We start from the raw sequence: 12,435 nt of genomic DNA on the forward strand, positions 1-12,435 counted from the left end.
GATTTTCAACAAAGAAGCCAAAATGATACAATGGAAAAAAAGACAGCATCTTCAAAAAATGGTGCTGGTCTAACTGGAAGGCTACATGTAGAAAAATGTAAATAGATCCATATTTATCACTCTCCACAACACTAAAGTTCAAGTAGATCAAAGACCTCGACATAAAAGCAGACACACTAAATCTGTTAGAAGAAAAAGTGGAGAAGAGCCTTGACCTCATTGGCACAGGAGACAACTTCCTGAACAGAACACCAACAGCACAGGCTCTAAGATTAACAATCAATAAATGGGATTTCAAGAAACTGAAAAGCTTCTGTAAAGGAAAGGACACTGTCATCAGAACAAAACAACAGCCTATAGACTGGGAAAGGATCTGACAGAGGGCTGATATCCAGAATATATAGAGAACTCAAGAAATTAAAAAGCAGCAAAACAAGTAATCCAATTAAAAAATGGAGTAAAGAGCTAAACAGAGAATTCTCTATAGAGGAATATCAGAGACACAGTTAAAAAAATGTTGAACATCCTTAGTCATCAGGGAAATGCAAATAAAAATGACCCTGAGATTTCACCTTACACCCATTAGAATGGTTAAGATCAAAAACTCAAGTGACAACACATGCTGGAGAGGATTTGGAGAACGGGGTATGCGAATCCATTGCTGGTGCGAATGTAATGTACAACACTTTGGAAATCAACCTTGTGCTTTCTCAGACAATTCGGAATAGTGCTTCCTCACGTTACAGCTATACCACTCCTAGGTATATATCCAAAAGATGCTCAAGCACACAACAAGGACATTTGCTCAACCATGTTTGTAGCAGCTTTATTTGTGATAGCCAGAACCTGGAAACAACCCAGATGTCCCTCAAAGGAGGAATGGATACAGAAATTGTGGTACATTTACACAATGGAATACTACTCAGCAATTAAAAACAAGGAAATCATGAAATTTGCAGGTAAATGGTGTGATCTAGAAAAGATCATCCTGAGTGAGGTATCCCAGAAACAGAAAGACACACATGGTATATACTCACTTATAAGTGGATATTAGACATATAATATAGGATAAACATACTTAAATCTGTACACCCAAAGAAGGCAAGCAAGAAGGAGAACCCTGGGAAGGATAATCAATCATCACTCAGAATGGTAAATAGGATGGATATCTGAAGAAGGAGAAAACAGGGAACAGGACAGGAGCCTACCACGGAGAGTCTCTGAAAGACTCTCCCCACTAGGGTATCAAAGCAGATGCTGAGGCTCATAGCCAAACCTTGGGCAGAGTGTAAGGAATCTTATGAAAGAAGGGGGAGATAGAAAGACCTGGAGGGGACAGGAGCTCCACAAAGAGCAACAAAACCAAGAAATCTGCGCTCAGTGGTCTTTTCTGAGACTGATACTCCAACCAAGGACCATGCATGGATATAACCCAGAACCCCTGCACAGATATAGCCCTTGGCAACTCAGTCTCCAAGTGGGTACCCTAGTAAGGGGAACAGGGATTGTCTTCGACATAAACTCAGTGGCTGGCTCTTTGATCACCTCCCCCTGATTGGAGCAGCCTTGTCAGGCCACAGAGAAAGACAATGCCAACAGTCCTGATGAGACCTGATAGGCTAGGGTCAGATAGAGGGGGAAGAGGACTTCCTCTATCAGTGTCCTTGTAGGGGCATTGAAGGAAAAGAGGGAGGGAGGGTGGGATTGGTAGGGAATGAGGGAAGGGGCTACAGCTTGGATACAAAGTGAATAAACTGTAATTAATATAAAGAAAAATAAACCATTTCTTTTCTTTTCAAATAAAAAAAGAAAAAAGAAACTCACCTTTTTTTAGGCTGCCTGGCCAGTGAGCTTCAAGGATTCACAGTGCTTGTGTTACAGGCATATACAACCATGCCTTGACTTTTTAACGTGGTAACTGACTGGAATACGAATTCATGTCCGTATGCTTGCATACAAATGTTTATATCCACAAAGCCATATCCTTAGCTCCTTCATTCAGATTTGAGCAATGATATATATCTATATCTATATCTATATCTATATATTACTCATGATTTAATAAAAAATAGGAAACTGACGTGACATAGCAGTATTAAACAAATTACAGATCCTACTCGCTCTTCATTAATGTTTGTGTGTCCATATGTGTGCAAGCATGGCTGTATGTTTGTGTATTTCTGTGACATTTTTCTGCTTTTTGATTTATTTTTATTTTTGATTAATTATTTTGATTAATTTTATTTTTTTGTATTGAGAAAGTCATACATGTACTTAATGAAATATAATCATGCATTACAGCCATGCGGTTCTTTCCTGCCTCTGCTTTACTTCTTTCTGAACAGAAATACAGCTGAGGCTTCTGTCATTAGTTCAGCTTATGGGAGTTTAATAAACAGCTCCTTAAGTTTCTGCAGTGTACACAGAGGAGAGGCTGAATTCAGTGTTTCATGGAGGGCAGTCATATGCACCTGAAAATTAGTTAACTGGTCAGATTCTTGACCCTTCAGCATTGAGGAGCCTTGGGAACAGCAAAACCCTGGCATCAATATATGAAATGGGGAGCAATCAAGGATGATAATCAATATCATCTGGGTCTCCAAATGAATGCATATAAACATGCATACATGCATGCATATGAACATACGCATAAACACATTCTCCACACATACTGCACACATATAAATAGATGCCTTTGTGCATGTTAGAAATGGATGGGTATAACTTCCTTAAGAAGAGAAAATACAAACTTTAAGATGGGAGAAAAATGACAATGATTTAAAATACGTATTCAGAAATTCTTCGCTGTGTTTTTCATTGAATGTGAGCTGGACAGAGTGGTTTCTTTGGTAGCCATAGACTATGGTAGAGCTGTTGGCTCACCTTTCTTGAAGTTATAAAACAAACACTATGGCTCCTTCACTGTGTGGCCTCTCTCTGACCACAAACACGTGTGCCCAGCAACCCTATGGGGGGAGTGAATGTAGCAAGCTGTGAGCACTGTTCTCTGTCCTGTGAAGTGTTCTGAAACTATAGTCCTGGCCAAGAGTTTGATGACAATCTTAGAGAACTCTTAGCCAGAAAGAGCCAGCTCAGACACTCCTGGATTCCTCAGAAACTGCGAAACTGTAAATGTTTATCGTTTTAAACTGTTAAGTTTGCTCTTCAACAATATATAAGTGGTGCACTCTCTGAAGACCCCTCTTTTCTGGCACTGTAATTTGTAAATTCTAGCCACGTTATCTTATGTTCTGGTCTTCAGGATTTTGGTTGATTGCTTCCCGTTCTGAATACTTGTTTCTGGGTGGTGGGTGAAGGGAATTATAGTGCTTATTTCACTTGCTTATTTCTTCTCTCTTGGGTCACAGCCCTAGCCTGTATGTGTTTTAGTGCCCGAAAACTACTGTTTTATGTGTTGTTACTATTTTCTCTTAAAACTTTAATGTGTGTGTGTATGTGTACATACACACACACATGCACCGATGTCTACGTGTCTGTGCACACACATGTCAGAGGAGATACCTTTAGAAGCTGGTTCTGTCCTTTTACCCTGTGGATCCAAAGAACTAATCTTAGCTCCTCAGGCTTGGTGGCAGGTGCCTTTTCCTGTTGAGCTATCTCTCTGGCCCCATCTTGTCTGTTGTCTAATTCCTCAATGTCTGAGTTAAAATATGGTCCATACTATTCTGCCATAGCCAGAAACAGTTTAAGTTGTGAGTTTAGATGTGAGTTTAGTTTCAGTTTAGATGTGAGTTTTATGGTGAGCTAATACCTTAATGAAATTCAGTAAAAGAGTTTTTTGTATTTCCTCAAGATTTTAAGTCTGTCTTTTCTGGAGTAGGGAGCATTTAAGGTGAGCTTTACGCTGTGAGAAGTGCAGTGCCAATGATGAAGAGAATAAGAGATTTGCGGAGCAGGGAATCCTGCTCTGCCTGGAGAGCACTGAAGTTATAAAATGCAACCTGAGATTATCTTCTGCACATGCACAGTCGTATCTTTTACTCAAACTGTGCCACCTACTTCTCCTCCCTCCGTGTCCTTGCTCTGAGAACACAAAAGTAGTGTTATGTTGATTCTGGCTACTCTCTGGTGATATATGTAGCAACCTGTCATTATCAACTTATTTCCCAGCTGTCCCCACCCCCACCCTGAGAATACTGATGCACACACATGCCATAGTCCTTCTCTTTCTTCTCTATTTCACCAGGCACACTTCACTGAGTCCTAAATCAGATTAGTTCTTTCTTTCATCCACTTCCACAAATCACATCCTCTCTCACTGATACTCATAAACTCTCTTCTAGTAGGAGTACAGACATTTCCCACACGTCATTTCTCTCCGTGGTTTGTTTTGTTTCTCAGCCAAACACATCAAGTTGGTAGTGGCAGATCAGCAGCTAGAGCTAGTGTTAATTCTGGATCAAGAAGTTGAAATCGGAATAAACTAGCATCTTGGACATTTCGTGAAGGCTAGAATCATTATTCAGTGTAGGTCATTAAATTAATCAGGATGTTGTGGTAAATAGACAAAAAAATCATGGCTACCTTTGAAAACTTGATACTCTGATAGGAGCAATAAGTGTGGAATATATTTCAGTGGAAGCTATTTGTAAAAATATTTGGCTATGTATAGAATAAGTGACATTAGTATTAAAATGGAAGGAAGCAAGGCTGGCTGGAATGCAAGTAAATATTTCTGCACTAATTAATTAACCACTTCCAGGAAGGATTTTTTATGGATTTCTAATAGTAGGAAAGCACTGAAGTGGGGATGGGAACCTGACATGGGCAACCCTCAACCTTTAGCAATCTGACTTAAAAAGACAGTTCACTTAGTTTCAAGAAATCCCAAATGTATTTCAACAAGTCTACATAATTTCATATGCATTTCTCTTGAAACTCTACTTTGGTGTTGTTGAAGTCAATGTGAGAAATGCCTTAAGGCCTGCATTCTAGTAAGAAGCTTCAACCTTCACAATTTCTGCAGTCCCTTAGCATCAACCTCCCCATCTTTAATGCCCTGCTTAGCTTAATTCTGTGGAACTGAGTTTCGTGAAAAGAAGCCACAGGTTGCCAGATGAGTCTCTGAGAACTCACTTCCTCGGCTATAGTTTTAGAGATTTTACAAGGTGAAATCACCCATCTTACCTAGAACGTTTTTCCTGTCTGTTTTTAAGCTGTGTGCTACCCAAAGCATTCAAGGACCAAGCTTATTGAAACAATTCAAGTGGATTGCCTTTGAAATAAGATCTTCTGCTTCCATTAAAGGCGAAGTTATCACCTTTGAAACCAGGGACAAAGGATGTGAGAAGCGACTCTCAGGGATGAGATTCTCTCTCTCTCTCTCTCTCTCTCTCTCTCTCTCCTTTTTTCCTTCTTTTTGAAAAGCATATTGGCATTAACTCTTGACGCCTGGCCTGTGTAGAGGATTGAAATAGTGGGTTGGCGTAACCACCCGTGAGTCTGATTGAAAGTCTCTTTATGACTGTCAGCGATGTGGGCTGCAACAAAGGGAGAGGAATTTTTGAGATCCAAGACAGGCAAATCACTTATGCACACACACACACAAAAGAGGCGAGATATTTTTCGCCTGGTGTGAGAGCTTTAGAATACAGCTTTCACATTGATCTTAATTTTACTCCAAGAAAAGGAGAAGGAGGAGGAGGAGAAAAAGGAAGGGGAGGATGAAGAGGAGAAAGGATGAAGAGGAGGAGGAGAAAAAGGAGGAAAAGGAGGAGGAGGAGGAGGAGGAGGAGGAGGAGAGAAACTCAGACGAATGGAGATCTAAGAAAAGGTGGGCTGGAGGGCTCAGAAATCTCAGTGGTGTCTGTTGTCACTGTCCTGGGAACCTGTTGAGTATGTTCCTTGAGAAATTTTATTACCTCCTTCCAGGGTTGGAAAGTTCTGAGACACAGAGTAGACCAATCAAAGAACTTTGATATCCAGGCTGCAGCTCCACCCTCAAGTCTGCACTGAGTTCTGCTTTGTGTGTTGGGCAGATAGTGACAGAACTGGACAGAGGAGGAACCAGAGAGAAGGGTGGGATGGGAAAGTGAAGACCCTTACCTGTGTTTACCTAAGTCACACCCCTCCCCCGCCCCCCGTGAGGGCACAAGGTGGGTGGGGCATGCAAATGAGGTCTTTCGGAAGGGCCAATCGGGAGTCAGGTGAGGGAATTTGGCTCTTAAGGCTACCCTCGCCCAGCCTGTGAGCACGTGTGCGGTGCGCTGGGACCTTTGTCCCGCAACGTCACGCTTGGCGGGCGCCCCTCGGTCCCCGACTCTGGCCTGACCCGCCTGATCTTCCCCGCCCCACACCCCTCTGCGGAGAGCGCGCTCTCCCGCCCTCTCTCCGCGCAGCGGCGTCCCGGGGAGGGTGCAGATCTCTGCAACCGCAAAGCCGTCCAAACCCGGGCGCCGGCCTCTCTCCGCGCGCGGGTGCTGGCGGCGAGCCTGGGCCGGGACAGCACACTCCTCCGCTCGTCCCGAGGCCGTTCCGCCCGCCGCCCCGAGCCTCCCGGCTGCCGGAGGACTGCAGGTTTGTCCCGCGGGGCTCCGGCTCTGGCCCGCCGGGCCTGGAAACTCCAGCACTGTCCACAGCACAGAAAAGTCGACTCATCACCTAATTCGCCGGGGAGCCGGAGCGCAGGGAGCCGGGGCGCCGCCGGCCGCTCCTCCCTAGCGCAGCCCCGCCCGGGCTCCCAGAGTCGCACAGTTTGTCCCCCCCCCCCCCCCCCCCCCCTTGGCAGACAAAGGGCCCGGGCACAGTCGCCGCCTGGCCGCCGGCGCTCCGGGGAGGCTGCTGCGTGCGCTGTGGCTCGCGCGGGAGGCGCGCGCCGTGGAGATGGGCCGCGAGATGCGCCTGTCTCGCCTCTGCTGCTGCTGCTGCCTCCTCTACCATCTAGGCTTCCTGTCGCATGGGACCACCTCAGGTACGTTCCGGAGTGACTTTCCCCTCCAACTTGGCCAGTGCGAACGGAGGACGCACACACGGGAAGTCAGGACCGGTGCACCCCGTGCGTGGCGAGCCGAGCTTTGTGGCTAGCGGGGCAGCAGCTTGCCGGGCAGGCGAGCAGGTCGGGTTGCAAGCGGAGCGCACTTCTCCCGGTCCCGTTTCAGCATCTGGGAAAAGATCAGGGGCCCCCACCCCCACCCCCACACCAAGTAATGTTCCAAAGCTGTGTTTTCCCGCACCTGGAAGGAAAACCGGGAGGGAGGCGTGCCTGGGGTTACTTTGGTGGTTACGCCGGAGTTCGCACCGGTTTCAGTTAGCGTATGATAAACTACCGCGACCACACTTTTATTTTGAGAATGCCGAGGTCTGTAAGAAGTTCGGGGCTCGCGGGAGTTTCAGGAGCTAGACGGGTGGTCTCCCCTGCTTTCACGGAAGCTCCTGGTGTCCCTGTGCCTGGGTGCTTGCGGCAGTGGCACCGCCGAACTTTAAGCCCCGCGCCTATCTGTCTGCTTCATCCTCAGGGCTGCAGCTCGCGCCGGACCTCGAGGAATGGGAAGTCGTGTTTCCTGCTCTCTGGCGCCGTGAATCGCCGGCCGGTGGCGGCCGCAGCGGGGGCAGCGCAGACCCGGGCTCGGGGCGCGGCGCTGGGGGCGGCGGCCGGGCGCAAGCTGCGGGCAGCTCGCGCGAGGTGCGCTCGGTGGCCCGGGCGACCCTGGAAGAATCGGCCCGGAGCCGGTCTGAGTCCTGGTTCGGGTCTTCCCCGCAGCCAGGTGCAGAGGAAGAGGAGGAACTCGAATCTCAGGAGCTGCCCCGGGGATCCAGCGGGGAGACCGCCCTGTCCTCGGGAGCGCCGGCCTCGTGGCAGCCCCCGGCGGCCCCGCAGCGGCCCTCGTCCCCGCCCCCGCCCCTGCAAGAGGAACCCAGCACCGAGGAGGTGCTGCTGCGGATCCCAGCCCTCTCCCGGGACTTGTACCTGCTGCTCCGGAGAGATGGCCGCTTCCTTGCGCAGCGCTTCGCGGTGGAGCAGTGGCCAGTTCCAGGTCCCGATCCCACCCAGGCGGCGGCTGACCCTCGCCCTTCCACGCTGCCAGACACCGCCTGCTTTTACACCGGGACGGTGCTGCGCCATCCTGGCTCTCTGGCCTCTTTCAGCACCTGTGGAGGTGGCCTGGTAAGCACTCTCCTCCCCCAGCTCGCCATTCCACCCCGTTTTTAATACTTCAGGCTGATTTGCATGCACCTCCTCCTCCTCCTCCTCCATTCTTTCTAGTATTTCTCTGGGCTTACTTTGACACGTTATCACCCAGGTGTCTACGCTAAACGTTTTTTAAGGGAACCCCTCCAGGACAGTCTAGTGACCCCGAGGCCTTGCTGCATAAGAGGAAGTTTCGAGTGAACTGTAACTTTCTTTGGGGGCTCTGCCGTCTTCTTCTTCTTCTTTTTATTTTTATTTTTTTAAACGTCTTTCTGTTCTCCTGAGTTTCTAAAACACGTCCACCACGTGGTGTCTTTGAGGAGTTTGAAGTCAATGGATTCAGTCTGTATTTGCCCCCACCCTCAGTTCATCATCTGTTGTTTTACAGGTTTGTTCGTGGTGGTGGTCTTTAATGGCCTACTGCAAAAGGGTCAGAGCAGTTTTCTGGGAATTATATTCTGACAGGGGTTTGGAATCCTTACACCTGACAACATTCTTTCTAAACAAGTCCAGTGCGAAGGTGACTGATCTAAAGCTGCCACAGGGCCACTCTTGGCCACAGGGCAATCCTGGAATCCCACCAGCAGAGGGCGATGGTTTAACTTCGCCCTGTCCCCTTCTACATGCTATTTGACATTAGTCCTTTTTCTTCCCTAGACTCCATGTTGGGAAGGGAATGGTTTCCTAACACTCCTGTTGAGAAAGTCAAAGCCGCTTTCTCTACCCATGACCATTCCTTGACTTTGTCTTCGAGTTGACCCCATTGGCATTCATAAGTTGGCCTTTACTTTGTGTGGGGTTGGGTATAAAAATATAGATGACAAAATTTGACCATTTTGGTGGGTCTTATATGTTCAGTTTGTGGCAGTAACTGTATTTACCTTATTTTCCCCACCATAACCTCTTTGCTATTAGTAAAAGGCCAAACTCATTGAAAATCCTTCTGTGAGTTGTGGCTCCCTTGTTACTACTCTTCAAAGGGAGCCATTGACAGATGTAAGAGCTAGTCAAAAAGCAACTTGCATTAAGTTGCATGGAGGAAAAATCCAACAGCAATGGATGACAGTCAAAACCCACCCAAAGCCATGGAATGTTAAAAAAAAAAAATTAAAAACCCAAACAAGACTGGAAACTTTTACCTCCACCACCAAAGATCGCATGATTGAATGACGTGAACTGTTGGACAGGGAAACATTTTACCAGTCGCGAATATTCAAATATGGGCACTTTAGACATGACTGAGAAGGTGGCTTGGAAAAATGACATGAAAAGCTTTGAAAATGTTTTCTGTGGAACTGATACTTGAACACCTCAGCAGGGTAAACATTTTGAGGGGGTTTCATTGTCTGCTGGCTTTCAGCTGGGGATTAAATAACGTTCCCGGTGCAGTAAGAGCAATAGGGGGACAAAGCATATCACTGTAGTGAGGCTTGGGCTGTGGGTCAGATTTTCCAAATGAGCTATGCCCTCTCGCCATACTTAAGGGAGCAAAGTTAGAATTATGAGTAGGTTTTTCATGGACTGAATAAGAGTTTGACATTCCTCCCTGTTTATCATGTTGGAGTTTTGCTCACTTTTCCTACTAGCTACACACATATACGCTGAACTGGGAAGTCTTTGTTACTGAAGAGAACTGACGTTGCCAGCGATACAGTATAGCAGTCAGAGTTTGAGTAAAAATGTAGGCGAATAGCCAAAGGGTAGGTTTGTTACTCCAACTGCCATGCCAGCCCCCTCCCTTGTGTACTTCTGGATTAGGAAAGAGAGAGGATAATTTGTGATCTTGATGCCAGCATTGGCTTCTTCCCCAGTGACAAGTTCTTTACCCCTCTCATGTGAGGAATAAGACAGTCAAATGGTTGAACTGAAAACCTGAATGGTCAACTTTATATCTATTAAATGTATTTTAGATCTTGTGTTAAGGGCTAGAGTAATCTGCCTTCAGAGGCACACAGATAAGTTGCTATATATAAATGGATATGACAGAAGGAGTCATGAAGCAATGGAATGCCATCTTGAAGCGTCAAATGTCACACCAGAATTTAGAAATTCTTGCCCAAGGTAAAACATCAGTAAGGAAGTTGGGACTGGCTTGACTTTCTAATGTCCAGAAGTTTAACTGGGTTCCTGAGAATGGGGAGATATTGTCCAGCACATCATACAGACAGGAGTGTTTCACTTAGAGGGAAGGAGACTGAGGGAGGCATTGGCAGAGCATGGAAAGGAAATGAACAGAAGAAACTTTAGTATCTAGAAACAGACGACCTTAAAATGTCCATTGAGATCAGACCTCCCGAAGCGTCATCTGTTAAGCGTCACCTTGACTGGCTAACTCGATGAGCCTAGACTACCTTACTGCTGGTCCTGTGACACCTATGGAAGACAGTGATGCAGAAGGTGGATTGTCTGCAAATGTGTCAGTCTTTAGCTTGGAACAGCATTTTTTTTTCCCCATCAGCAAAGATGGGAGGTACTGTGAGTTGCTTAGACATGGGCAAATCACCATGCAATCAGTTTCTTTTTTAATCCCCTACTCATAACTATTAGCTACTATTTAAGGATAGAGCTGAATTACCTTCTTGATTATTACATATTTTAAAAGATTCACAAGTTAGAATAAAAGGAACAAAGCTGTCAGCTACCCAGTGTTGTAAAGGATTAAGTACTTGGCAAATTAGGTGTTTATTCCCCCAGATACTAATCCAGTTTGGATTATGAAAGTACTCATGACAGGATGAATAATTTGGATAGAGGGCTAAGTGCTATCTCATCAAAGTAGTCAGTTTTCTTGAATCTTCATTTTCCCCTTATAAAATGCACACATTGTAGTTGTCTTTAGCAACTCATTTACATATGTGGTATTAGACTAAGTGAATGCAACCTTTGCTTAACTATTTATTAGATTGGATGTGCCCCCAATACTTTTGCAGTAATTGGTCAAATATGTGTTCAATATCTCCTGTACATAAAGCACCTTATAGATACAGGAACAGAAGCAGATAAGGCAGCAGTGATGCTTTTCAAGGGGTGCTCACCTAGCCTGCCAATCACGAGACCAATCAGGAAGTACGGTAAAGACGATGCAAGCAAGGCTCCAAGTGCTGGGACTGGCTGCCTTGTTTTCATTTCCAATGCATTCTGAGATGGCTAGTTCTTAGTAGGCAAAAACAAACAATCAAACAAAGGAAGAGCAAAGACCACATGCCAAGGAATAAATAATAATAAGATAATGAAGTTAGCACTTTACATCATAGTCTTTAAAATCTAAAATAAATAAGAGTAACAAATTCTGCAAAACAGTACAACAGTTATGTTAGCCTGAAGTGGACATCAGGTTACTGTTTTTCAGTGGTACCCAGGGCTTCATGAACACTAACAAAACCCTTTATGAATGATCCACGTGTTCAGTAACATTACACTTTAAAAGACTCAAATGCACACACAGAGTCAAAGAAGCGTAGACCACTATCATTTTCTGCTTACAGTTAAACATGTCGATAGTTATACTCAGAATGCTAAACAGAAGTGACTAAATCACTTGCCAATTCTTTATTTAAATTGAGAGTTTTACCTGTTATCCCAGAAGTCAGAGTCTAAGGCAGGAGAATTGTGAATTCAAGACTAGCCTTGGCTATATCATGAAACATTTTCTAAAGTCAAACAAGAGCTTTCAATATTGGTAGTCATTCCGTTTAACATATGATACAGAATGTGGAACTTTCTGTAAATACCTTTTATTTTTCACTTGCGCTTTTCCTGTAATCGAGAATTCCACGCTGTGATGAATGTTGAACAAGTTAATATTTTGGGACCTCTGCTTTAGACAAGTCATATCAGGAACGAACATGACAGCAGAAGTAAGGGCAGGGGTGATGGAAAGAGAATGCATCTCAAGTAGAACAAAGGGGCTACATGACAGTCTTCCTGGGAAGTGCTGAGCAAATGCCTGCTCTCCCCAGAGAGGACACTGATAACAGCCATAGGAAGGATATCATCAAAGTCCAGTTGTCAGAACCAATGAGTTTTATTGGTATTTTTTTTACAAGAATATGGGTTAGCAGTTACTTAGAGGAACGGAAATGATTCAAAGACTGCTACAGCAGTGAAGCCCACAACAGCATGGATGCCAGCTCATAGAAGCTGGCAACCAGGAACACACTGCACAGCCCATAAGCAGCTCATTTGGGTTGGAGAATGATCTTTCCTGGCAGCCCAGTTGGTCTGAGCCTTGCTTGGGCCATGTTTTTGGCAGTTCAGCTTATCTGAGAGTGTCTCTTAGCAATCCG

At 45.5% G+C, this 12,435-nt stretch overlaps 1 protein-coding gene across 1 annotated transcript in view; it reads left to right on the plus strand.

The window, feature by feature from the left end:
• Positions 1 to 6,843: 6,843 nt before the first annotated feature.
• Adamts19 (ADAM metallopeptidase with thrombospondin type 1 motif 19) overlaps positions 6,844 to 12,435 on the plus strand; it is a 212,827-nt gene continuing 207,235 nt past the window's right edge. Inside the window, exons 1-2 of the mRNA XM_055622751.1 lie at positions 6,844 to 6,931; positions 7,476 to 8,125. Of these exons, the coding sequence (XP_055478726.1) occupies positions 6,844 to 6,931; positions 7,476 to 8,125 (738 nt within the window). The remainder of the gene's footprint in view (positions 6,932 to 7,475; positions 8,126 to 12,435) is intronic.

This window comes from Psammomys obesus, unplaced genomic scaffold (assembly GCF_907164565.1).
Source record: "Psammomys obesus unplaced genomic scaffold, mPsaObe1.curated_primary_1811, whole genome shotgun sequence".
Taxonomy (NCBI): domain Eukaryota; kingdom Metazoa; phylum Chordata; class Mammalia; order Rodentia; family Muridae; genus Psammomys; species Psammomys obesus.